Source organism: Daphnia pulex, chromosome 8, assembly GCF_021134715.1.
Source record: "Daphnia pulex isolate KAP4 chromosome 8, ASM2113471v1".
Classification (NCBI taxonomy): Eukaryota; Metazoa; Arthropoda; class Branchiopoda; order Diplostraca; family Daphniidae; genus Daphnia; species Daphnia pulex.
In genome coordinates, this window is record NC_060024.1 from 5,258,056 (window position 1) to 5,285,755 (window position 27,700).

General features: G+C 39.5%; 2 protein-coding genes and 3 long non-coding RNA genes across 9 annotated transcripts; all 5 read right to left on the reverse strand.

Moving 5' to 3' along the window:
- Positions 1-9,007: 9,007 nt before the first annotated feature.
- LOC124199377 lies at positions 9,008-10,919 on the reverse strand. The gene is made up of 3 exons (XR_006876810.1): positions 10,695-10,919; positions 10,419-10,640; positions 9,008-10,062 (listed from the first exon to the last, which is right to left on the reverse strand). It is a non-coding gene; the product is annotated as an uncharacterized LOC124199377 (long non-coding RNA).
- Positions 10,920-12,500: 1,581 nt separating this feature from the next.
- LOC124199378 lies at positions 12,501-14,477 on the reverse strand. Of its 2 annotated transcripts, none has more exons than XR_006876812.1 (5): positions 14,309-14,477; positions 14,145-14,230; positions 13,300-13,408; positions 13,011-13,235; positions 12,501-12,864 (listed from the first exon to the last, which is right to left on the reverse strand). It is a non-coding gene; the product is annotated as an uncharacterized LOC124199378 (long non-coding RNA). The 2 variants fall into 2 exon arrangements; XR_006876811.1 differs by having other exon boundaries at positions 13,487-14,230.
- A 69-nt stretch (positions 14,478-14,546) lies between these two features.
- On the reverse strand, positions 14,547-16,492 carry LOC124199379. 3 transcript variants are annotated; one of them, XR_006876814.1, is made up of 7 exons: positions 16,210-16,491; positions 16,043-16,138; positions 15,716-15,850; positions 15,553-15,625; positions 15,314-15,437; positions 15,136-15,248; positions 14,547-14,665 (listed from the first exon to the last, which is right to left on the reverse strand). It is a non-coding gene; the product is annotated as an uncharacterized LOC124199379 (long non-coding RNA). The 3 variants fall into 3 exon arrangements; XR_006876815.1 differs by lacking the exon at positions 14,547-14,665 and adding an exon at positions 15,036-15,086 and having other exon boundaries at positions 16,225-16,492; XR_006876813.1 differs by lacking the exon at positions 14,547-14,665 and adding an exon at positions 15,036-15,086 and having other exon boundaries at positions 16,210-16,489.
- Positions 16,493-16,802: 310 nt separating this feature from the next.
- On the reverse strand, positions 16,803-20,007 carry LOC124199380 (putative inorganic phosphate cotransporter). Of its 2 annotated transcripts, none has more exons than XM_046595186.1 (13): positions 19,883-20,007; positions 19,359-19,524; positions 19,180-19,249; positions 18,869-19,083; positions 18,544-18,783; positions 18,386-18,473; positions 18,078-18,304; positions 17,871-18,020; positions 17,661-17,793; positions 17,489-17,562; positions 17,380-17,427; positions 17,194-17,313; positions 16,803-17,113 (listed from the first exon to the last, which is right to left on the reverse strand). In XM_046595186.1, the coding sequence occupies exons 2-13, from the start codon at positions 19,509-19,511 to the stop codon at positions 16,949-16,951; spliced, it is 1,683 nt and encodes a 560-aa protein (XP_046451142.1). In that variant the 5' UTR covers positions 19,512-19,524; positions 19,883-20,007; the 3' UTR covers positions 16,803-16,948. The 2 variants fall into 2 exon arrangements, with proteins under 2 accessions (XP_046451142.1, XP_046451143.1); XM_046595187.1 differs by having other exon boundaries at positions 19,891-19,996.
- A 2,190-nt stretch (positions 20,008-22,197) lies between these two features.
- On the reverse strand, positions 22,198-23,278 carry LOC124200559. The gene is made up of 3 exons (XM_046596826.1): positions 22,666-23,278; positions 22,410-22,594; positions 22,198-22,341 (listed from the first exon to the last, which is right to left on the reverse strand). The coding sequence occupies exons 1-3, from the start codon at positions 23,276-23,278 to the stop codon at positions 22,198-22,200; spliced, it is 942 nt and encodes a 313-aa protein (XP_046452782.1).
- Positions 23,279-27,700: the final 4,422 nt, after the last annotated feature.

Consider the following 27,700-nt stretch of genomic DNA (forward strand, 5'->3'; position numbering starts at 1 on the left):
CCACTACACCACTCTATATTACTTTTTAACTGTGTTTGGTTCAACGGCTTTAAATAAATACTAGCAGTTAAAATTATGAAAATGTAAAGTCCTTGTCTTCCTCATCTATCCTGTGGACAGATAATTTGGACATCTCACAGACGTCATGTTACGTCTGTCTGTTAAGCGTCTAATTTCTAGACACAAATGGATGTCCGTGATCGTATGAGAAACGTAGATCTATAGGACATCTATACGAAGATAGCATAAGGCCGTAGTAAATTGAGTATCCATGTGATATCCAATTTAGGTTGCAGATAGATCAGATTTGATTTAGACATTAAGACATCTATATGATAGACGATGGATGTAAGTGTGCTACCAGGGTGGCATGTCTTTAAATTCAGTTTGCATATGTTTAAAATCGCAATCCTGAGTATTTGATTCAAGTAAATACCGTAGTCTTCTTTAAACGGAACTATTGTTCATCGGATTCTTCACCAAAATATCGGATGAGCATTTGATATGTGAATTTTTGAGCAATTTCTCGCAATTTTTCGTTCAAATGGGTCGATTAAAACATTTCTCTTCTCTTTCTGCGACTTAAAGTAATATTTCTTTCGTGTTAATCCCGACTTACTTGTTATGTACTAAGTTGGAGTGGCACCTTGGATCCAGTAAAATTCAACATTTCGCCAGTTTTTTTAATTAACCTTTGTGACTAGTAAAAAATATGTTAAAAAACACATTTTGGTAAAAGAGGGTTTTTGGTGAGAACCTAGACACCTCTCATAGTGGTTCAAAAAACTTCAAAATACCATCTAAGTTTTAATTTAACGAAATTTTGTAAAGAACTTCACTTTTTATGCGTTAAAGATTCACACGAACACAACACGAAACACTTGAGATCAAACAGACAAAACTGATGTTATAAACTCGATAGAACTAACATTTCGGCCTCCACATTAAACTTCTTTTACCCTATGAAAACATCGTCTCATCCCTCCTAAACCAATTTCAGCACCGATAACAGCGACCTCTAAATAATTTAAGATTATGGAATATTTTGTTTATTCTACACTAAGCATATATTTCCAAATTTACATCTGGAAAAAAATATAGTTTGAATTAACGTTATAATGTGCATTTTTTTTTAAATGGCAGTGAAATTCAAAGAAATTTAAAAAAGTGTAAATTCAAAGAATTCAACGGAATATCTGAAGCATACTGTGGTAGCTAAAATAACCATTTCATCAACATGTTTTCAACTCGTTTTCAATCTTACCTCGAAATCCAGACATGTTAAAAAAGTTTGATTTGCATATTTTAGGTAGCGAACATTCGTCTGATGCATGGAAAGTATGGGGATTTGATGACTTCTACAGTTTTCGACCGAAATCCACATTTTAGAATTCCATTTTGCACCCTGCTTATCAAAGACATTGCAACACTTGGCTTCCCCAGCATCCTTTTTTCTTTAAACTCAAACTACTAAAAACAGCTCAAAACTGCACCAACATGGATAGTATCCCCATACACACCTCTTTGGTTCCGAATGAAAAAATCCGATGCAACTGCCATCGGATACACAAACGGAGCAGCCAACACAGAAGCTGCGTCCTTCGCTTATACTTTACCTGTTTAACAAAAAAGAGGCATGCACCTCATTACATATCCAACATCCAACCTGCCAAACTACAAGGGATCAAAAGGCCCTCAAAGTTATCAGCAAAACAAAACGAGCTGTTCATCTTCAGTTATTCCAAAGCGGACATTCAAACAATAGACGAAACTATCAATATATTAAAAAACTCGGCCCTGCTAGACATCTGGAACATCCTACTCTCCTCAAAACATCCGGTAACCAAACATAAATGATGATGATGGTCCACTGGAAACGAGTCAGTAGACCAATTGGCAAAACATGCGGATGGAATGCCATTTCAAAATCGAATTCAAAAATCTTCTCACGGGCAATGTAGAAAAGAATGGTCAACAACAATAACTCTTAATAATCAGAATGAATGTGGCAATTGGTGTGTGACTTTCAAAGCCAGGCTAGCCATCGTCGTTTTATGCCATTTGGTTCCCTATTTATAGACCGGCAAAGTAGCCTGATTTTGATAAGCTCCTCCCGCGTGTTCCTAAACTTTTACATCCATTTATTGATGTCCTGCCCTTAACAAAGAAAGTCTGAAAAAAATCAGGAAGTAGCCAACCTCATGGCTACTTAAAAAAATATTCGTTGTCCCCCGTCAAAAATTCAATTTTTGGAAACGCCGCAAAAATCACCCTTTTAGATAAGGTTCTCTCACGCGTTCCCAAACTTTCGGTAGCTTCTGTAGGTCATTTCAAAAACGTTTAATGTATGGAAAAGTCTGTCAAAAGAAATATCTTATAGTTCTATAACAGCAGTTCAGTCTAAATAGATTCATTTTTTTGAAATTTTGATCTCATTCTTTGTACACGAATTGCAACCTTAACGCGGATCTCGAATAAGGGGTATTGTTAGATCTACCAGGTTTTAAAAATGTGCGTTAAAGTATCTGTACTATTAAAAATTAATTTTTTAAATAAATTGATTTTAAATCTAAACATACACGAATTTTATATTACATTTTCTGATTTTTATGGCAATTTCGCAAACATATCAATTGTTGGATCATAATGTTACATCTTATCAGTAAGTGGACAAGAATAACTCCACAAATTTTTTGCTACCTACTTCGTGGTAAGGTATAGCCACAACTAGAATAATATAATAACATTAAATTTGTTTATTTCGTAACTATTTTTCGAAAATCGAGTTACACATCAGCAAAAAAAAATTTCGAACAAATCAGAATTTCAATAATTGTTCAAAACAACCACAACTAGTGTTAACAAATCACAATTAGTGGAATATACACCATAAAAAATAACGACGAACACATTTCATTTTTTGCTCTTGTAATGTAGGTAATAAAAATTGGTGCACATCATCCTATACATCTTTTTACAATTTGAAAATGGGAATTATTAAAAAACCAAATTTAAATTGGAATATAGGGATTTGATATTAATCGAAAAATCACTTCCAATGAACAATTTTTCAAAACTTGGATAAAATTACGTTTATATAACGTACAGGCAATTTTATTTACGGATAGGTTCATTGAGTGTACAACAGGAAAATTACATAGTTAAGTACTGTCATCCTTATGTGTGTTATTACATTACTGCCACTGTTGTAACGAATGCAGCCAGGAACTGATGTCAATGCAGTAAATTCATAGGCGGCCACCTCTGAATAAACTCCTGGCGTGGTTACGTAGTGACCAAAGTACTTCTTCCATGAGAGATTTTTAAAATTCTTACTTTAAAAAGCCGAAGGCTTACCGCACTTTAAGACCGAGAGATTTGAAGAAACAAAAGTTCCGACAGCCCTCCAAATACTATTGACCTGAGAGGTCCCTGGGGAATTGGGCGGGGGGTTACGAAAACAGTTTTCGAGACTTTGACGCTCTCGTGGTAATCTGATCACGATGTGACCTATCTCATTCGACGTAGAATTATTTTTACATAATAGTTGACTAATATTTACAAATATTAACTAAATTAACGGGGTGATAGGGGTGGAAAAGCACGAAAAAAAGGAAATACTTCTAAATTATAGGAAAAATTTTGCTTCTAAATTTAGAGCGTGCCGCATCACTCGAAAGAAAGAACAGCTTTTCTTCTTTGACATATAAAACAATTAGGGACTTAATATTTTTTGTTCGTGAAATATCTTTGGTTGAAAAACACCCCCAAATGCAAAACTCGGGTGGAGCGTCAAATCAAAAGAGACGAACGTTTATGTAGTCTGCTATCATAACTTCTTGTTTACTTCTTCAAAAAGACTGCTCTTCTTAGGTATCACTAAAACTTAGCGGTAGGGGAAGTAAAACTTGGGAAAAGCACTCGGGTTCGTCATTTTGTCGTCTGCTATAAAAGCTTGAGCGAATTGGCCACCAAAAATTCTTCGTTTTTATGGACGCAAATTGCACAAAAAATCTTGTGGAGGCGAGCCATAGAGCATTCAACGACCTTATAGAAACCGCCCATATTCTAACCCATGGATCTTAATGATTACATATTTTCAAGAAAATGCCAAATCACACAAATAACCTTGCAAATTTTCTGTTTTTTAAGATCGGCTTCAAGAGAATGAACACGATATACATCTATCTGGCTGCCAGGGATGGGGCCCCTCTGAGAGATCGACGGAGGAAAGAATACGTTAATAGAGTTTGGGAAATTTTGGCTCTACAGAGCAATTTACAGAATGGCCGGATCACGATACGTGCATTCCTCATGGCGGCTGCCTACCACTTCAATCCTGTTGAATTTGAATTTGGCGATCAGGATATTGAAGTTATGAATCGCCACCTCAACGAGGTACGTGCGGCCTTTGAAGCCTTATTAGAAGATCCAGTTGCCGTTCCAGTCGCCGCAGAAGCGCCCGTCCCAGTCGCTGCAAGAAGTGGCCGTCCCAGTCGCAGCAGAAGCGGCTATACCAGTCGCCGTGGTTGCAGCAGAAGGGGTCAACCCAGCAGCAGTTGTCGCTGTTGAAAAAAATCCGGTGGTTTCAGCCATAATAGGTCGAGGACGAGGACGGCCACCTTTGAATAGCCGAGCCCCAAGACATTGGGGAAATAGAGTGTGAAATCATGATCCGGTAGCTGCCGGACCACCAGCAGAAGTAAGGGGAAGACCCCGTGGCTGCCCTCCTGAACAAGGGGCTCGGGCGTGTGGTCCGGCTCGTGGGGCTCAGCCGCCCAGCCCGGCTGGTGTTGTGGATCAGTCACCAATCCCAAGGGGACGACACCGTGGCCACCCTCCTGGAAAAGGGGCTCGTGTGCGTTGTCCGGCTCGTGGGGCTCAGCTGCCCACCCCAGGCCGTGTTGTGGATCAGCCTCCCAGACCAGCTCGTATTGTGGATCAGCCGCCCGTCCTAGCTCGTGTTGTGGATCAGCAGCCTGGCCCGACTCGTGTTGTGGATCCCGAATAGCCATAGCCCAAATAGCGCATTTTCTGGATTCAGATGGTCCCGGAGATTGAGGTGTCGGAAAAAGATTTTAAAGGTTTTTAGCTCTTCAAGAATCGAACTTTATCAATCGACGTGCTAACATCAGAGCAAGATTTCAAGAAAACCGCCGACTACGCCAGGACGACGATTCCGAAGATGACTTGGAGGAAGAAGCAGATGAGGATCAGGAAGTCCCTTGTCAAGAACTCCCAGAAGTAAATCACGAGGGCCTCTGTCCAGTGTGTTGGGTAGAATTTTTAACACAATATTGACAGCTTGTGGCCATATTGCACGCTGGTGCTGATTCCGTGATATATCTAGAAATCAGTATCATTATCACCAACACAACCGTGGGTCACTGCTCTGCAACTCTTCTATTGACTAGATTCAACCTGATTTCTTCATGGCGGAAAAGCTATCCGGTCAGAGTTCTTCGGATTCCAAAAATAAGTTTGTAAATTTATTTAACTATTTACTATTTCTTATTGAATTAATTCTTATCTATTAGGGGACGAAGAATTGTGAGCCGAATACCCTGAAGTCTACAAAATTATCAACGAGAAATTTAAGAAATTGCTCAGTCTCCCACTTTCCTATCCGTGGACATAGACCTGTTCCACAAAACGATCTCGATGCCGCTAACGTCTTGTTGGATTTGGGTAATCAACCCTAGAGGTTAAACAATTCTTTCCATATCTGCCCCTAACCTGATGATCTAAACTAATGATTGAATTATTAAGAGCGTTTGATTGGCTTAGTCATGTCAAATTTCTTAATTTTTTACGCGAAGAAATTCAACTGACAAATAAGTGCTGTAAATAATCACAAGAATAAATATCGGATTTGGCGAAGTAGTGTAGCAAAAATTATACTGTGAGGGGTAGACACAATAGTGCTCATTCGCGGTTCTTCGTCGATCAATCTGGTTTCACGAATGCACTGATGAATCCAATCGATTCCAACGATCCACTTGCCGCTGGCGACTCCGTAAAAGAACTTCAGGGTGCGCTGAGCACAGTTTTCTTCGTCCACCTGAACGATGATGTGGGTCACGGCCGAACTGTACGTCAAGGAAATTTCAGCCCCTACGCGCCGAGCCCAATCTTCTACCATCTTCACCTGCGGACGCTGCATTGTTGGAAAAAAAAATTAGAATACATATGTAATTTTGCGGACTAAAATTTAACATTACCGGAAGCCCGGAACACGTAAGAACTTTTTTTTGCATGGTACAGGCTTTGGAGTAGGTGGGTGTGGTGGGGTCGCTACCAGAACGTCATCCTCATCTGGATCGCTCTCCATCACAACAGTTTTGCTAGCTAAATCCGCACTCGCTTGTTGTGGGAATAGTCGCTGGGGTACGTTCGCAGTAGTTGCTCCATCCGCAGAATGAGACATCGAAGAAATCGGACCGTCTGTATCGACGGATTTCACGGAAGAGCAGGGCTTCTTCCTCTTGGTTTCCATCTTGTCATCATCACTGTCACTCGAAGACAAAACTCTGGCTCGTTTGAATGGCTCAGCAGACATGAACAAATCTTCGCTTTATTCATACGGTTCTCCCACCAAAATGTTTTCATCCCGTAATTGCGCGTCGAGTGATTTCAGTACACTGTCGATAGGAGGGGCTTTGTCCGGAACTATTAATGTCTGATTATTCATTAACGGATGGTCTGTATTCGATTCCTTGTTTGAGGTCACTGATGCTTCAACTGGTTCCGTCTGGGTGGAAACTAAAGCAAAAGACAGAGGCGATGGTGGAAAGGTTTGAGTTTCTTTATCTTCAAAACATTTTTGAGTGTGAACGGGCGGATGCACCAAAACCGGAGGACATTCCGGGGGAAGGTCAAGAAAAGGACCCAATTTCCCCAATCGAGTGAAAACGATTTGTTGTTTCTTGAATGAACTGATGGGCTTCCCCGGAACGATCCGACCTTTATGGAAAAAATTCACGTTGCGCCTTCCAGTGCCAGATCGCAGCTCTTCTGAAATGGAGTGACGTCGAAAATCCCTATCAGATGTTTGAAGATCATGTATAGCAGATCCCAAGGAATTTCGAACTCTGGGCCGAGAAACCGGTGTCAAGTGATAAGCTGTCGAGGGAACACTGACGGGCTTGTCAAGTTGAGGACTTGGGGCTGATACTGGTTGCAATACATGAATGTTTGATCTGTCCGCCAGAACTGATTCAAATGGTCGTGGTGTAATACATCGAACATCTGAAACACAGTTCAGATAGGGTTCGCAGACGTCAACTAGTCGAGCAGAAGTGTCTGAAGATTTTTCCGGAGCTTCATTGGTTGGTAGGGCGAAAGAATTTCCAATACTTATAGAAATATTCCTTTCTTCCTCCCCTACGTGACTACTGTTTTCGTTCCGCGAATCTATGAATAATAAATAACACGTAAGAAAATCGATTGTCATTTTAATATAAATTGGGTGTACCTTTTGATCGTTCGATTCTGCTAGGAATTTCAATGGGGGGCTTTGACGAACGCGTCAAAGGAGTGATGGTGGTTGCGATTGACGGCGCTTTAGATGCAGTTGTGTTGCCTAATTCTGGTGAGTAATCCGGCTCTCCTTTGGGTGTTGTAGATGTCGTTGGTTTAGTTTCTGGTGTGTTACCGGCCGACCGTCAGCGTTTCTTGGCTGGAGGTTCACCAGAACTAATCGGTAGGGCATTCTTTCTTGTGCAACCTCTTCCCCGACCACGTCCACCTCGTCCCCTTTAATCTGATGAATAATTTTAAATATATTATTAAAAAACCAAAAAAATAATGAATTGCTATTATTAACTGTTGTGGTATTTCCCTGGAAGGTGGTGGACTGGGAGCTGAAACGATATCATACGACGATTCTTTGCCAGTACTAGACGAAATATCCACGGGCGAAAAAACTAGTTTAGACGTAGTTTTTTATTCAAAGGAAAGTGCTTTGGAAAGTGTCCTGGAGCTTTTAATGCTAGGATTTTCACCATTCTCTTCACTGAAGACAGCTAGTCCCAGACAGCACGGTTTCGTATTTAAGACGTCTTTTAGTCCATCAGAGGGGACCATGCATACCGCATTAAAGACGTCTCGAAGGGGGCGAGTAGGTGGTCCGTTATGGTTTTTATGTCCCCCCTGACGGGGATATTTCAAGTCTAATATGCGGTTTTTATTGGGCGCTTAACTGGTTCATATAAAGGATATTACAGGACTCATGTTCGTTTTCTTTTGGGCTTTGATTGGGTTCATAAAAGGACCTAACTGGGATAATACTCGTTCTACTTTGAGCACATGAGGGACATAACTGGGCTAGTGCTGGAGGAAAAAATATTTAATGGAATTTTTTTTTTAAATAAAAAAAATGTCTCAAAAGTTGCAATCATCTTGGTTTATTACATCAATTTGGCAATTAAAGAATATACAACTGTATAGGCTTGAGATTGGTTAAGGTTAACAAGTATATATAGAGAGAAAAATTGGAATGTCCATTTAATTTCTTCTGGCTTTCGATTTTCGGTGACTGAATGTTGGAGACCCCCAGCAGTGTGCTTCTGATGGCTCGGTCCAACCTCTTGGATATCAGCTATAGCTGATTGTTGGTGAGCTGTAAACAAAAAATTTAAGGTGTTAATGGACGTACTGTAATTACATGAAAGAAGTATTCTCACCAGGTGGTAGAAGCTTCCTTCCTTCAGTGCGTTAACCTCCCCAGGTAGCACACAGAGCTGTTACAGACTCCTGTAACCGATCTGTTTCACATACGTGTGAAACAGATCCGTATCAGACTTGTTACATATCTGTTTTACAGGAAATTTGTCTGGAATTTCTCTGTTTTAAAGGATTTGGTTAAAGTTTGTTTCACAGATCTGGAACAGATCTGTTATCTTTCTGTAATACATATAACTGGTTTTTAACTGTACTATAGACCTGTTACAGATCTGTTTTTTACTTGAGAAAATTGTTTCTGATTTAGCTATGTTTCCCATGTTTGTCACTTGTCTGTTTTTACTCTGTAGAAAGACATTCTTTTTTTCTTCTGTATTACAGGTATGTCACATGCATGTTTTTACTCTGTATTACCGAGTACAATATGTTTCTGTTCTGTGTCTGTACTCCAGGTCTGGTACGGGTCTGTATTTCCCTTGTAAGACATGAGTCAGTAATAATCTGTTCTGAGTCTGTACCCCAGGTATGGTACAGGTCTGTATTTTCTATGCAAAAATTAGTTCAGTGATTATCTGTTCTGTGTTTGTGCCCCGGGTGTGTACGGGTCTGTATTTCCCTTGTAACACCTATAAGTCAGTAATCATCTTATCTGTGTCTGTATCCCAAGTATGGTACATGTTTGGATTCCCAATGGAAAACTGAATTAAACGTTTTCTTATATGTGTAATATCACTGCAATACCATGCAGTAAGAAGTTACACTCTAATAGTCAATGCAGGCCTAATGGCTATGAGTTTAGTTTAGTAGGCCTTCTCGAACAACAACAATAGCTGTTTATCCACCGGACGGAGAAGTATCACCTAAATAGGTATAATAAAGACTTGTAATTGGTGTGGGGCCAATCTTGGTCTTGTTACTATTGGAAGAGACCAGTGGTAGTCATATGTAGCAATCAGTTTCGTGAGAGAGACATGTCAGACTGTTTGCTGAATGTACAAGTGTAAAACTGTGAAATATAGATCATTATGAAATATATCTAATATTAATTATCGAATTACGGTATAGTGTTTAGTGTACTGGCTTGTGAACTCAGAGATTGATGGTTCGGTACCAGGGGTAGGCAAATCTTTTTTTTCTTGAAAATCTGTTTTTGGTCTGTAAATGGTGATCCCGTTTTACGGATCTGTCACAGACCTGTATGACAGTCTGTAAAAGTGTGACACTACAAACAATTTACAGACTCTCAGAAACAGATCTGTAACAGACCTAAAACAGAGTCTGTGTGCTACCTGGGTCTTCCTCTTTTTTCTATATCAGTGCTAACCACCTGTTCACCATCAATTGCACTCTTCAATTGGTCTTGTGCTCCTCTGTAAGTGTCTGCAAATAAATTAAAATAAGGATCAATTTCTAAAAAAAAGGAAGTCGTAAAGAAAGAAGCTTGCTAAATAAGGATAAATTTCTCAAAAAGTTTACGTAAAAAAATAAACTTGCTAAATAAGGATAAATTTCTCAAAAAGTTTACGTAAAAAAATAAACTTGAAAAATATGGATAAATTTCTCAAAAAGTTTACGTAAAGAAATAAACTTGAAAAAGATGGATCCATTTCTCAAAAAGTTTATGTAAAGAAATAAACTTGAAAAATATGGCATTTCTCAAAAAGTTTACGTAAAGAAATAAACTTGGAAAATATGGATAAATTTCAAAAAAAATTGTCGTAAAGAAAGAAACTTACCTAACTTAGCTATTATTGTTACATTCAATACCGTCCAATTTTCTTTATCAACAACAGCTCTCTTATTTGTTATCAAATTTACCAATACAGTAACATTCTCTGCTACATCTTCATTTGGCCAATAACATGTGGATTTATTCCCCGTCTTCTTGATCCACTCCAAAGGGGCATATCAAGCTGACTCGTGTCAGCAAGTAAATGAAATTTGACTGTGGCAAAAGACTACGAGATGAATTAGTGAAAATTAAACAATGAAAAAATCAACTTATTACTTACGTTTGTTGTGGCAAGAGTTGAAGGCAAACCACGCTACTTTGATGCCATCACTTATCAGATAACTTTGGGAATTCGACCGGACACAGATTGTAAAAGATAGGGAATAAAGGCACACAAAACGACTTGGTAAAAGAGTAGCACCACCACGATATAACAGTTTCGTAACAATAAAACACTTATTCCAATTTTTAGTTGTGGCTCTCATAACGTTGTCTTCCATCTTTTGTTTCCATACCTCTGCTGCTATTTAAGCGTTGCCACCAGGTTGCCACATGCCAGATCGCGAGAATTAGTCTTCTCATAAGCGGGAAAATTGCAAAGTCGTTTATTGAAGAATAGGGAATGCCAAAGGCTTTACATATGATTTCTGTTATGGGCCATGATTTTTGAGAGGATAAACTCAAAATTTTCACTGTATAAATGCCGAGTCGTGAAGATTGAAGGATTAAAAAATCAAATTTTTCACGAAGCACCGACATTAAAGTTTAGGCCTACAAACGATGAGACTACTACGACAAAACTTAAGTTGCCAAGTCTATTATTGCTGTTGCTTTTCATATATAATTTGTCATAAAAAAAAGAAAAAAAAGTTTTTCTATGAATATACAATTTGCGACGAGCCAGTTATCTAATTTAAAAATTAAAGACCAATTAAAGGCGCTTATAATACCGTAACAATCGGTAAAATAAAGCACAGATTAAGACCGGAAAAAGCCATCTACTTGATGGCTTTTTTTGGTAATTCCCAATACCAAGTTTTCACTCACAGTAAAAAATACCCGAAGTCCCCCAAAAAAATAATTGACCATTTTAACAAGCAATCCACCACTCAAGTGCACCAAATCCATGGACCCCCCTTATTTTTCCCATTCCGCTATGGGACCTAAAAATCTGAAATAATTCAGGGATATCAAATTTTTTACTCCGGATTCACCTGTTTTTCCAGAATTGAAATATTCCCTGCCGTTCGGGAGATATTTAATGTTAAAGTTTGACTTTTTTCAAATTTTAACAATTTTGGGGGGTCTTTGGCATCGCTTTTTGGGTAAATGCTAACATTAAAAAACAAACAAATTCAACCAAAAGTTTGCTCGGCCATCCCTTAACACCAATCCAAAAGGAATTTACATTTCGGATTAGATTGGCCGAGTTATTCCCAATCTAGTAAAGTGTAATTTTGACCAGTTTCCCACCCAGACTAGTCGCCATTTTTTATGACTCTCCCTCGCGTTCCTAGCGGATGACAGACGAAGCTACGCTTTCCTGGCCTTCACTTTAGACCGGGGGACATACTGTAGGCCTTTTCATATAGTCTAGTGACCGCCAATATGAAGCCCGAGGTGTAGAGAACTCGTATGCTTCGTCTGTCATCCGCTAGGAACGCGAGGGAGAGTCATAAAAAATGGCGACTAGTCTGGGTGGGAAACTGGTCAAAATTACACTTTACTAGATTGGGAATAACTCGGCCAATCTAATCCGAAATGTAAATTCCTTTTGGATCGGTGTTAAGGGATGGCCGAGCAAACTTTTAGTTGAATTTGTTTGTTTTTTAATGTTAGCATTTACCCAAAAAGCGATGCCAAAGACCCCCCAAAATTGTTAAAATTTGAAAAAAGTCAAACTTTAACATTAAATATCTCCCGAACGGCAGGGAATATTTCAATTCTGCAAGAACAGGTGAATCCGGAGTAAAAAATTGGATATCCCTGAATTATTTCAGATTTTTAGGTCCCATAGCGGAATGGGAAAAATAAGGGGGGTCCATGGATTTGGTGCACTTGAGTGGTGGATTGCTTGTTAAAGACGTGTTTTAAACAGGTTGTATTATGAAAGGGGAAGACCAGTATGCAATCGAGAATAAGCCGTCTTTCTCCGGTTGTTTTCAACGGTTTTGTGCTGACGTCTTTAGTCCCAAAATAAAACGCGGAGTGTTGTCTGGGGTGGATCTACATTCGGATTGGTCATCAGCCATTGATGTACTTTGTGTTCTGGTTCAAGTGTACTCTGATGAGCCAGTTCAGAGGAAGATGAACTGCAAATAATAACAGAACCACTGCCTTCTTCAATATCAGCTGCTGTTGTACTACAGTTTTCTCAGACTTCCCTTCTAAATTTAAGGGTAGTGATCTTGAAATTGGTTGACCATTTGCAGAACTACTCAACAAAGTATCTGGAAAACAAAACAAAAGGATAATTGTAAGTGCTTAAACTCAGGCACAATACAATATAATTATTGGCTAAAGGTTTACCAAAGAATTCAATTAGGAAGTCAGACAATAGCAATAACAATCTAAAGTCTAGTGAACTTGTTTATACCAATTTTCCATCCTCCCTCTCTACAAAAATCTTGTAAAAAGTGCTGCAGGGAAGAGGTAATTTTGCTCATCTTGGGTTTTCAAGTCATCTTTGCAGACTATAGTTTGACACACGCCACACAAAAGGGTTGGTTCGCCAGTTGAGTTTCTTGGTAGCTCAGTAATGCAGCCTCGACAAAAGTAATGTCCACATTTTGCTTCCACTGGGTCAAGTAGCAAACTGGTGCTAGAATAATAAGAATAACATTATTAAACTTAAATGTAAACAGAAAACTTTTGTGGTGACATACCATTTGGAACATTCACTTAAATCACGAGTTTGTCCTATGAAGGTTCTCATTACCGACTCCTCTTCTTCACTCTTCATGTTAGAAACTGATTTTCTTTCAAGATTTTCAACTGTTGGTAAACAAAACGTATAAAACATTTGAGGTTTCAATTTTTAATCAAACCCAGTGGAATATTTTTCTTAACTACCTGGATCCCTTACAAAATTCTGCTTACTTCCCTAACTCTTTTGGGCGCCAAAAACACACGTGATTGCCGACGCCATCTAGCGCCGACTAATCGCGTTGGTTGTTAAACTGTAGGCAGCGTAGGGTAAGGTACCCGAAGGGAATGTTAAGGGTATACTAGTTGGTATAGTAGTATTGGTATAGTTTTATAAAGGCAGAGCTATAGAATAGTTATAGAATAATAATAATATTCTGTTATAAAGGTAGGCCTATTATTAAGATTAATTAATAACATTAAAAAAAATGTATGCCCTTAGTTTCCTGAAGATGTAATATGCAGAAATCGAGAAAGAGATAAAAAGAATATTTCCGCATGTTTCTATCCAAACATTAAATAAAAATTCAATTAAAAAAACCTAATATGATATGGCGCGGCGTAAGGGTAAGGCGTGACTTTGGTGCGGCGGAGGCTTCGCCCCGCCACCCCACGTCACACCGAATCTTGTTAAAATTCAATTTAAGTAACTACCTATCAGCACTTCTTTTACTGGAGATTGATAGCGTTCGGTGATAACATACAGTGACTTCTATTCTATCATACAATATTACTTCAACAGGATGATAATTAAAAAAAAAAAAATAAGACAGGCTAGAGATGGTCCAACAATCAAAGTCAGTACTCTACGCTTTTTCTTCAATCCTGGGTCATTCTGGTCATATTCAATAGAGACGATGCTGTCTCCTACAGGCTACAGGAGTATTAGAACTAAAAATGTTGATAATTAAAAAAATATGACATTTAGTAGATTATTCAGCTGCATGTATTAAAATTAGTCTTGTTAACCTTTGACTTTCTTCCATCAGAATTGTGGGTAATCTAGTCGAAGAAGCTTCGCTATTCGATAGACTGGCTAAAGACGGTCCAACAAAGAACGATGGCACGCTTTTTCTTCGAATTTGTGGCGTTCTCGTCATATTCTATAGAGACGCTGCTGTCCTAAAGGAGTTCCAGAACTAAAAGTGTTAATAATTACAATAAGTAGAATATCCGGCTGGATGCCTTATCATTTGTCTTGTTAACCGCTGTGACTATCTTCAATCGATGCTGTGGGTGTTCTAGTCGAATAAGCTTCAATATTCGATAGGCAAGCTACAGATAGCCCAACAATCTCATCATATTCAATAGAGACACTACTGCTTTCTACAGGATATATATAATAAAACAACAAGCTTTTGTGGGAGGAGCCTGTGTCTGTCACGGACATTTTGGGGAGGAGCCTGTGTCTGTGTCAACACAGGCTCCTCCCCCAAAATGGAACATGCCCAAACATGCCCAAACAAATCACCACCAGATGTCGTCGCCGTGATGACGCAATCTTTGATGACGCAACAACCAGCATCACCACCAGATGTCTCGCCGTGATGACGAAATCTTCAAGTAAGGTACTGGGCAGATTTCTCACGATAAATTCTTTTACGGGCAGATCGTGCTACAGAAAAGCGAATAGAAAAACAGTCCAACTTTACGCTAGATCAAAATTCCCCGGATTCAAACGGGGCTTAGGTTACTCGTCTCATCATATTCAATAGAGACACTACTGCTTTCTACAGGAGTATCAGAACTAAAAATAAGAGTTAAAAAAGTTCGTGACTTATTGATTGTCAAATTACCTTCTAGCTTCTACTGGTTTCAGTGACTAATGTAGGTTTTTACACGTTCTCCCATAAGTCCGTTTAACTTATGAAAGCGTCAGCTGTGAAACGCCAGCTGGGAGTGGGAGATCCTGTTGAAATCGTTTGACACGATAATTAGAAAAATTATTATTGGAAAACAAATAACTAGAAATACCCAATCGTCTTTCAAATCTCTTAAACGCTGAGACCTTTTTTGCAGAACTAGGTAGTGAGTTCATAATTGAAGTAGGGAACTTGAAATATTTTGCTGTGTCAACAATGTGGATGTTTGGCCAAAACTAGTAAAGAAATGAATTTATTACATAGAATTGATCATGAATCCTTAAACTAGATGAGAACCCAAATAAAAACAATGTAAGGCAGTTTAAAGAAATTGAAATAACTCGTCCTCACTTCTTTAACTGAAGATTGATTGTGTTTGTCAATAACAGCACACAGTGACATCTATCATTCAATGATCCTTTATCTAGATTATATTTTAGAAATGAAAATAAACATACAATTAAAAAGAAGCACTGCTTTTCAAGCAGTAATATATGAAATAAATCACACTCACGTTTTTAACTTTAGAGTGATGGTGGAAATTAGTGCAGTCGTGCTGGTAACAAAGTCTAGTTAACAGCACTAGTCGATAAGATCCCAGGGACTTAAATGAAGGATTGGAGTTATTGCCCACACTATATGCAGCTACCTAGATGAGAACAAGATCGCAATGCAATAAACATATTGGTTTTGAAATAACTTGGACTCACTAAGATCGTTTAAGTCTCAAGAGTTTGTTTAAGTAATTATGATGGATTGATAAAGTGTTGTCAGCCGAGATGAGAACAAAAGACAACCATATGATGCAGTTGAAAAAATAATAGAAATAACTCACACTCACCTAAAATGGAGATTGATGGTGTTTTTTTGAAAACACCCAGTGAACGACTTATAGTTCTATCGTTGAATCATGAATGATTCTCCATATAGATGATAACTTAATACAAAAAAAGTACCATACAATTCAAATCGAGCATTACTTAGTGATTACGAAATAATAACACTCACGTTTTGAACTCTTACCGACATAGAACACAGCACTAATACTTTGACTACAATTTTATTTTATCATACGGGCTTCAAGTCGATTGCCACATAACGTTTATATCCCTGTCACAAAAGTGTCACTTGTCTCTGTATTATCGTCTGCTGTAACAGCTATTGAAATTCTGTCAAAAAGTACCAAGAACTCCGTTTGATCAAATGCCTGAATCGATTGCAGCCAAATTTTCAGAATGGATGTAAAAAATTGTAAGCTACCGATTACTGCCATTGAAATGCAATAAAATTGTTGATTATAATCAATAATTGCCAAAAACTAGTGAATCCATCTATGTAGTGTTACAATAACTGCAAAAAGCTATATGTGTAGTGTTACGAGAACTGAGAGTGCCCAATGTAAACCATACTGCAAACGAAACTTTCACCAGTAACCCTTCGGGTAATTAAACAAAGCGGGAAAAAATCAAAATAGGTGGGAATGAAAATGAAAATAAAGGAATAATGTCACGAAAATAAAGGAATAATGTCATGAAAATCTGTATACGGAAATAAAAGGCTTTGAATTGGATTGATCCAAACGAAAATAAAATATCATTGGGTAAAACATCAAAACTTTTGTTTATTAAAATTTTATTTTTTCATTTTTAAGTAAGTGTTGTGAAGGAGTCAAAAGCTATTCAAGAAATTTGTTGAAATCGCGGGTATCACTTCGATTTGCTAGATTGGTCAGAGCTTGATGATGATGTCATTGAGGAAAGCGATTCATTTTTCTTTGTTCCAATATCGGGTCGCGGTTAATTTGATTCCAAGGCTGCTCTACGCCGGTGCCAAAGACAACGTAGAATAAATTCGTAGCAGCGTAAATACCTGCCGAGAGGAAGAACACTGTTTTCCATTGATCTAACGATCCCTGTAGGAGCCACGCAAATTGTTTAATATTCAAAATAAATTTCTAGATAACATATTGGTTATGAAGGTTGAAGCTATTACCGACTCAGTCACGATAAGATTGACTATATAGGGTGCCAGAAATCCACAAATGTTTGCCACGCAGCTAGTAACGCCCATCATTGTGCCGGCAAAATTGGAAGCAATATCGATGTGATTAGCCTGCAAGCGTTAGTATTTCGTTTTAAAAAAAATAATCATGATTAATGTGCAGAATGAAGCTCATACCAAAAATCCGGAATAAATGGCTCCGTTAAATCCGCACGACACGGTGAGCTGAAAAATAAAAATAAAATTTACTGCCTAGATACTAAATTGCTATGTTAACTTTAGTTACCAAAGTGATAGTGGCGACTCGGTCGCAGCCTGTATAGCTCACTCCAATAAGTCCGAAAGCGGGTAACAAGAGTCCTGTAATAAAACAGACGTATTAGTCGGCTCGCGATGTAATAATAATGTAAATTGGATACGTAAAGTTAATCAAAACGCTAGAAATATAATTATGTTACCGATGGTAGTGAAGACCTTCCTAGTGTAGGTGGTGTTTAATATCTTGTTTTTCCTGATCGCGTCAGCGGTCACACTGAAGGCGATCGAAAAGATCCACATGGCTAAATATGGAAGGGCCGATAGCGCTCCATTCTATCGAAAAATTTGGCAACATTGAATCGCGATGAATTAAATTTTTTTTAACAGGATGGTTTAAAATGTTATCGTACGGCTTTCAAGTCGAAATGCAAGACTGTCTTCATGTAGGTAGGCAATTCAGTGAGCAACATGCAAAAGCCCCAGCTGTGTCCCAAATGAGCCACCAAAATAGCCCACAGATGTATAGAAGTCAAAATGGTTTTCCAGGGAGTCTCTGACATCTAACAGTTAACTTAATTAAGATTCCGGACATCATAAAAAAAAATGGATTGACAGACCTGAATTGGCTTCTTAATCCCCGTAGAAGCGAGAATGTAACGTTTCTCGTCCTCGGCAATTCGTGGATGGACAGACGGACTATCGAAAACCAAGAAAACCCAGAAGGTGAACCAAATAACTCCGATGATGCCGGGAACGTAAAAAGCCAAAGGCCAGCCATTGTCAAACTCGAGAGAACACAACCAACCCGATAAGGGCATAATAATCACAGTCCCAAACTGAGTTCCTATTTGTGACCACAAATTAAAATGATTTATTAAATCATCAATTTACGCTAATAGCCTACGTCACATCCTTTTGCATTTACCTGCCAAAACGAAGGCGCCAATAGTCGTCCTCTCAAAAGTAGGAACCCATTTGGAAATCATACTGTTGGCCGCAGGAAACGACACTCCCTTGAAGCAAACATGCCAGTTGTTGAGTCAAAAGTTTTGATATTAATATTTCGCGTGACTTGAATGATACCTCAGCCAGTCCGGTTAAAACTCGCATAACTATAACTGCATTGGCTCCACCTTGTCGTGCAGCCAGCGGGGTCAGCACGCAGAAAAAATCTGTCAGTAGGATGCCAAGACCCAACACGTATTTGCCGCCGTATTTCTCGGCCAATATTCCACCGGGAATTTGCGTCACCATGAGGCCCCAGAAAAATGCCCCCAGAATCAGCGCTTGGGTTTCACCATCCCAATCGAATTCGCCGTTGCTCTGTTGGACATTTGGTTCAAAAACAAATGATGAGAAATATTAATAACTAATCGAATTGATTGAGTATATACGATTATAATCTTACTTCACTGCTTCCGGAGTCTTCGTCGTACTTGCAGTGTTCGGTACTGTTACTCGTGCTCGTACCTCCGCTTCTGCCGAAGAAGGACGTGGCGTTGTCGACGGGCGGAGTTCTTACCATGTCGACGATGGCCACTGACAAATTGATTCGCATCATATAAACCGATGCCAAACCAAGAAAACCCATAAAAGCGAAAACATGGCGAGATCCAAAAAAATCTGAGTGATAAGTAGATTCAAATAAACTATTACAGCATTAAATAAAGTATGCATTGGAGCCTATATTTAGCAATAACCTTGAATTATACGACTGACCTTTGGGTTTGTCGACTATCTGGCTATCACCATTTTCAAGCGAGTGGCCATGCTGTATGGCGTCTTGAACCTACGCACAATTCGGCATGGCAATCAAATTTATTTCCAATAGACTTATACGCTTAAGGTATATTGCGTATGTTGGTGATTGCGCAAAATTTTATTTTTCCCTTTTATACCGCGGACTCAATGGCGCCTTCCTGGACGCTCTTTGTGGCCTTATCTAAGGGTTGTTGGTGGTCATTAGTGGCAATGACGAAGATTGCGTCTGACGGTAGCGGTTGTTTGCTCTCCTTTTCATCCTCGTTGACTTTACTTGGCGTGTCTGTCATGTTATTGTTGTGACTAGTATTGGGACAGATAAAAACAAATTCTTTCTATCAGGGTAAATCCATTTACATCTATGATAAGAGGATTATAAGGTGTCACGTGTACAGTCTACGCCAGTCCATGGTCATTTTTATAGACTGCAATAAAATTATTTTTCGTTCAAACATAAACTCGTGATCATAAATTTGAGATACAATTTAGTAGCATTAACGAAAATTGATAGTTTGTTTGAATGTTTAAAAATAAAATTTATCTTTATTTAATATAATAGGACAAATCAATTGCAAATTTTATTTTAATGAGATAATTTTTTTGCGTAAAAATTCAAATAAAACAATTAAAAAAACAAGAATTCAGTTGTTATTAGACTTACTCTTTTACCTGCAATTAAACAGGTCTTAATTGTTTTCTTACAAGGACAGACACTTTGACAGGTTGACATCTAGCAACGCTATAATTGATCTGCCTTTCATCGACTTGAATTCGAGTTGTGTTGAGCTATTCAGATCATGGATAAATTACATATATCGTTATCGTAACAAATCACCGCCTAGTTTATGAGCTTATCTTATGATTGTCTGACAGTGAAAAATACGTTGGTTTGTTGACCAAATAATAATTTTGCATCCTGGATTACTGAATATAATGAGAGGTACGATTCATTTTTAACACTGAGTCCACCACTCAATGAGGCCAAAATCGGGGGTTTTGGGGGTTTACAATTTTCGGAAAAGGGTGACGAAGGCATCGCAGTCAGTCCCCGTATAAACCATTTTGTGCAGAATTTTACGGAAAACACAATGACGAAATCCATAATGTTCTAGCTAGCATAGTTAATAAGTTATTAAATGAAAACTAAGGGACCCCCTGAAATTGTAGCGTTTTTACTGATTTTTTACTTCAGTTTTTGGGCAAACCAGACCTTTAATAAAAAAATCTAATTTTTTAGAATAAAAGATTTTGCCCCCATCTAGAAACATCTCGCCCCGTTTTTATTTTAAACGGTTATTAGCAGAGATATTGGCAATTGAAAATCTTGAAAATTTTTCGTCATTTTCTGAAGATTTTCGCCATTGACAGACGTCATTTCGCCACGCCATCTCGCGGCCGATTTTCAAAAAAGCAAGGGAGATCTATTCTTCTGGCCATTAATTTTGATTGATTGAATGATTGAATAATTGAGAAAAGAATGGAATCGATGTAAAAAGCTGGGCTTGGTTGACTATCGATAGTTGGAGTTCGAAAAAAAAATCCGTAAAAATAAAGCATTTTGGACTGGCTTAGCCCCGTTAAATGAGTCGTGAAGTAGTAAGCGACGGGAGATCTCCATTTCCCATCCAATCCAACGACGTAGAACACTAATATTTGAGTAGCAAGAAGTTGATGATCTAATTCTCGACTTGATTGTTTATCATCAGGAAAATCTGTGAATCCCAAATATTTCTTTAATTGGGGATCGTAGCATAACGCCTTCTTAATGGACATCTCATCCACACTCAAAGTTACATCTTTCCCGTGTTTTCCGTCTGCGATGTCTTTTTGTATTTGGGATAATGCGTTTCTTAAAATTCCGGAATTACAACCAACTGGCGCAAGGTAGCGCCGAAGACTCCGGATAGATGGCAAGGTAAAAACCGATCTAGTTTTTTCATATGCGGTGTTGGAATAATAACTTAGGTTTATTGCCAGGTCACAGATGAACTTCAAGTATCTGCGTTTCTCCTCTTTCTTTCCAGAATTTAACTTCTCGTTAACGTAGAGTTGGTAAGCGGTTTCGGACAGGTCGGTTTTCTTGATAGTGTTTTTGTTAGCTTTCTTAAGATCTTCACATTGCATTTTTGACTTCTTCAACTGCTGCTTCAATATTTAAATTTTACCCTCTTTGACGTTTAGTTCAATGTGGCTCTAGCGCTCACGGGATGCCATTGCGGCCAATTTTCTCTTTTTACCAACATTCACTTGCTTGAGGTAGTCTATTTCACAATGTGCTTCGCATCTAGTTCACGAATTTCTCTCTTTAGACGGTCTATGTGCTCTTCGTATTCCTGCCTTATACGATTGTTTTCTTCTGTAAGTCTGTTTATGTCATCAATACAGCTATTTCTGTTCGGCGAAAAGTAATCTCTGTCATGTAATGAAGCTTTTTCTGTTGAGTTGATGAAACTCGCAGCACCGTCCACAGCTTCATCAAATTCATAATCTTTTTCAATTGGACTGGTACACTTCCTAGGTGGTGTTTCGGGTATTTCACAGTTTTTATCTAATATTGCTCTTTTAATTGGATTCGTAGATTCAGTGATGAGTTGCCTCCGAACAGAGTGAGAAGAGACCGAGGGGGATGTGTTATGTTGACTGTGAGATTCTGTAACCTTGACTGGTGTGTCGAAATTAACGATTTCTAAATCGTCTAGAGGTTCCGCTGCTTCGGGGTTTGCGTCCAGATCAATAGGATTAAGTTTGCTGTTTCTTAATCTATTCGATTTGCGCCAAGGTGTCCATGTCATCAAAGACGGATCAAAATGAAGTGAACACAACACAGAATGTTTGGATGGCTTGAAACCAGGCACACAATATTTCAGCCTTATAGCAAGTCGCAAAGCGTCACTTGGAAAAGTATGGAATGAAACTGATTTGTCACTTCTCTTTGATTGACACTTAACAGCAATACAATTTGGGCTCCAAATTGTATTATTGTACAAGCGCGACGAGAGTGAGAGGTTGGATGTTGTCACTCTGGGTCGAATGAATGTCAGGTTTCATGTGGAGTTGGAATAAAGTCTCGTTTTGTTTCTCCCCGGTGAGGACTGTTTCGCCGTTTCTCTTAAAGAGAACCTGGGGAAAGATCAAAAAAAAATTGTGAATGGTTTGTTTTGTAACTGGTTCTGAGGATAATATGATACCTTGTTATCGTCAAATGTGACTATTAGACCATTGGCAGTTGCTGCACTCACGGAGAAGAGGTTTGAGCCAAGTCCAGGGACATATAGAACTTCCGTTAATGTCTTGGATGTTGTTGTCTGATCAACTTCTACAATAACGTCAATGTTGCCGACGCCTAGAGCGTCCAGTTCAGAGTCTCCGATGCCTGGGATGAGAGAGAAAAGGTTTGAGATGAGAAGCTCGTTCCTTTTGGCCAAAAAAAACTTGATTATTTACCTTTAACAGACCAAGTGCCGGCTTTGATTGGTTTGAAGGTTGTGAAAAAGCTTCTTTGGTCACTCATGTGTTTGGAAGCACCTGAGTCCACGAGGAATGTCAGTATACTTCTCGGATCCAGATTTGATAAAGACAATAGGGCGTTGGATGAATTGGATGGGTTGCCCCCACCTCTGCCTCTACCTCGTCCTCTTTTCGTGGTGTTCCAGTTTGGGGGGTAGCCGTGTTTTTGGAAACAGACCTTTTCTTCATGGGTTGGGCTGTTGCAGTGGCCACAACGTGGCCGTTTGTCCACAAAGCCACCTTGCACCCCATGACGTTCTCTTCCAGATCCTCCGCGACCAGAGTTAAATCTTTGGCGGCTGGTGAATGCAGCTTCATTGTTGTTTTCCGTTTTTGTTTGGTAAGACTTCAGAACGCTTTCTTCAGTAATGAGTCGCTGCAGTAGATGGTCAAGAGTCCGGTCATTCGCTGGGAGACTGGTCCAAACAGTCCTGACGATTCGGAAGTTTTCCGGAAGTGTTGCAAGGGCCTTGGAGACAAGTTGGACTTCAGGCAAGATCTGTTCTCTTTCTCTTAGCTGATCAGCTATGTTTGAGAGTTTTTGAATCATGGTTCTCATATCGTCTCCTGTTAAGGAGAGAAACTTGATCAGTAGGGAAAAAAAATGAATGATATAAGAAAAGGTACCAGCTGTATGTTTGAAGTCGTAGTATTGTTGCCATAGAAGATGCAGCTGTTCTTCGGTTTGGAGCTGATATTGTAGATTTAACTTCGCCCATATTTGTGCCGCATTGAGGCCAGGAGTGTATAAGTTTTCTTTCATTTTTTTTGTAATTGAGGCAAATATGAAGTTAATAGCGGTGATGTTTTTCCTCGTCCATAGCCTTATGGCTGCATCATTCAGCAATTCACCAGCTTCATTTCGATCCTACAATAGAGGAAATATGATGTTAATATGATGAACAAAAGAGTATTAACAAAGTATACATATTGAATGCAATTATACATATATGTGTAGAGATCAACTGCAGCGTTAAGGCTGATTAGATTGTTCTGTGTAAAAAAAGGCAATGGAATGGATACCATGCAAGCTTGTTGATGTGACTACACATTGAACAATAGAGTGAGTAGCGTTAGGGCTGATTGACAAAGTCTCTGAATAATTACAGAGCAATCGAGCAGGCTGAGCAGTGAGCAGCATGAAGGCTGACTGATTTAAGTTTGCAAAGAGCAGTAAAAAATAAACAGCGTTAAGGCTGACTGTCTTGTCTTCTCAGTGACTGCAGTGCAGTATTGGAAAAATGAGCAGCATGGAGGCTGACTAATATCAGTTTTTCAAGTGAGAAATATTTAAAAAAGGCAGCGTTAAGGCTGAATGCAAAGTGCTGTTTGTTCTGATTAAGTGGATTGTCCATACGACAATCACACTCCTCAAACTGCATTGAACATTTAATAAGACATGTGCTGATAGAACGATACAGCTGAAATATTTACAAAAGGAATAGAATAAGTGAGATTGTTACCTCTTCTGGGAGTACTTCATTACCCAACACTACGTCTTTCAAGTCATGGTGTTGGAAGACTAAATCAATTTCAAAATTCCACTCTCGGTGGTTGGTGCCATCGAATTTTGGCAGGTGGGCAATTGCCCTTAAAGGTTGGTTATCTTGGATCTCGTTCTCGGCCATTGTCAGTCAGTGTTCAGCAACGTAACTCTGGGCCCATAACCTGTTGAGTTTTGTGACTGAACATTAGACAACGAGCGTGATTTGACAAGATATTGTATTACAGATACCATGGATGACACAGAATATAATTTAGATAAGTCTTACCCTATGACCGGTTCTTAAGAGAGTGAAGGGACTGTCACATGGACAGGTAGCAGACGTCAACTATATCTTCCATGAGACATCTAACGGGAATGGGGTTAAGCAACACTAAGGTTAAGCAACACCACTTGGGTGCGCTTGAGTTGGAAGGAAATCACAACACGTCCCTCAAGTTAAGCGCACCCCAAACAAGAATATTGGAATTCAAAGGCAAGGAAGAAGAAACGTCCCTCAATGGGTTTGTAAATAAGGATGCAGTTCAAAGGCATTTGAATAATATGAAACTTCATGACAAATGAGGAAACTTGATCGTCCCTTAATTTAGGCATTCTGAATATTAAGCTCTTGAACACCCAAGTTGTGGCGCAGCATCTCGAATCTCGGAGTCGGCAGGGCCTTTGTAAAGATGTCGGCTAACTGGAGTTCTATCTCGATGTAAGTGACATCAATTTTGCCCTCCTGTTGAGCATCGCGTACAAAGAAGAAGCGTACGTCCATATGTTTTGTGCGTTGATGGAATATTGGGTTGAGAATTAGAGCAATGGCGCCTTGATTGTCGCAACGTAAAGGAACGGTTAGATCGGCACCACCTAGTTCAGCGTACAGACGTCTTAGCCATATTGCCTCCTTTGTTCCATCAGAGGCTGCGATGAATTCTGATTCTGTGGTGGACAGAGCAACACAGGTTTGGCGACGGCTGTGCCAGGAGATGGGACCATTATTGAGGATAAATACTGCTCCAGATGTTGACCGCCTATTCTCCAGATCTCCGGCATAATCCGCGTCGACGTAACCACAGAGTTCGTTGCTGCCACCACCAAATAAGAGTCCATGGTTGACGGTTTTGCGCAGGTAGGCCAGGATTCTTTTTAGTCCCTTCCAGTGCTCCATGCCAGGGTTTTGGGAAAAACGTGAAACCTGTCCAACGGCAAATGAGATGTCTGGTCGTGTCAGATTAGCAAGATGCATTAGGGAGCCGACCCCCTCCAAATAAGGAACATTGATCATTGGGGCTTTTTCTTCTTCAGTGCGAGGGCACATGGATGGCGACAGTTTAACGCAAGGGTCAGCTGGAACGGTGATGGAGCTGTAGTTTGTCATGCCGAATCTTGCTAGAATGGTTTTCACGTAGTCTGGTTGAGAGAGGTGAATAGTCCGATGAGTGCGGTCGCGTTCGATGTTGACACCAATGAATCGGTCTGCTGGAAGAGAGCGTATTTCGAATTCTTTGCCAAGGAATTCAATCATTTTCAGCAGAACTGCATTTTGGTTGCTCAGGATCAGGCCGTCATCTACGTACAGGATGAAGAATGTTATTTCCTCATCTGGCTCCCCCGGACGGAGGTGGCGGTAGTAAATGCAGGGATCACATTTAGATCTTTCAAGACCAAAGGCTACAATGAATTCATTGAATTTTACGTTCCAAACGCGGGAGGCCTGCTTTAAGCCATAGAGGCTTTTGACGAGACGACACACCTCCTCTTCTTTTCCAGGGATGATGAAACCTTCGTGTTGTTTCATGTAGATTTCTTCTTCCAGTGTTCCATAGAGAAATGCGGTTTTTACATCGAGTTGGATCATTTCAAGATCTTTTTCTGCTGCAATGGCCATGATCATTCGGAAGGAGAAGGTCTTGGCAACTGGGGCATAAATCTCGGTGTAGTCGATGCCGTGAATTTGAGAAAATCCTTTGATTACGAACCTTGCCTTGTATCGTGGGGAAGTCGTTTTGAAACCGGGCTTGTACTTGCAGACCCATTTGCCTTCGATTGCCTTTCGGTCGGGTGGCAGTCGGCATAGTGTCCAGGTGTTGTTTTTGATTAGAGAGTTGTATTCTTCATTAATCGCCTCAATCCATAGTTCAGCCTCCGGACAGTTAATTGCCTCACGATAGGTTTCAGGCTCCGTTGGATTTTGGTTTGCTGCGTCATTAGAAAGAACGGCTTCTTTGGCGAATGACTGGATCTGTCTTTCTCTAATGCGCGTTGACCGGCGTGGTTGATCGACGCTGTTGGCTTGTGGAACTTCTGCTGCAATTGGAGTGGCATCGTGAGCATCTTGATCTATGATCATTCCAGGTTCCTGAGTGACTTCGTTGTGAATCAGGGGATCAGTTGGAAGGTTTGACCCTTCGCGAAGTGTTTCGTCTGTGATGAGGGGAATTTCGTCTTCGATTGCAGGTACTGGGCAAGCTTCTTCTTCGTTGGGAGTTTCTACGGTGATTGGGACGTCAGTTTCTCTTGTGTCCATTGATGCTTCTTCGTTGCTTTCAGCGAGCTGTAATTGCTCCTTTGAAGGGAAGAAAGAGAAAAAAAATTTATTTTACATGAATAATAAGGAGTATGTATATAAAGATATATTCATATATATATATATATATATATATATATATATGTATATATGTATATATATGTACTATATGTACAAAACATGGAAACATGTATAGAAATATATATAGCAGTACATATGAATATACATAGAATATATATGTATATATGGAAATATAAGAGGAAATATGTATGTGAACGAACCTTTGATGGTAGTAGATCCTTTGCTATATGGTCACGGTAAAGAATGGTTTCATCGATTTTGACGTCTTTGCTTACGAAAATTTTTCCAGTTGTAGGAATGTAGATTCTCGATGCGTTTTGAGTTGAGCAGCGACCGACAAAGAAATCTTCTTGACTACGAGGTTCTAGTTTTGATGAAACGGTTGGGTTTCTGACAAAGGCTTTTGATCCAAATATCCTGATGTGAGTCATGTCGGGTTTCTTTTCATTCCAGTACTCGTAGGGGGTGAGTTGGGCAGTTCTTGATAGGACCCGATTCTTTATGTAGGTGGTGTATGAGATGGCTTCTGCCCACAAGCAGGCGGGTAGGCCACTTTCAATTATCATACATCGGACTGGTTCTAAGAGGGTCCGGTTGAGACGTTCTGCTGAGCCGTTTTGTTCTGGTGTGTGAGGAGCGCTGGTTTCATGACGAATCCCATGTTGGGCGAGCCACTCGGCGTTTTCTTTGTTGACATATTCTCCTTTGCCATTGTCCGAACGAAGTGTGAGCATGTAGAAGCCGGTTTCGTTTAAGAGAAGAGCGTGGTAAAGTCGAATCAAGGCCGGAACTTCATTCTTCCTTTTCATGAAGTAGACTGTCGTGTATCCGCTATAGTCGTCCTTGAATGTGACAAAGTAACGGGCTCCTCC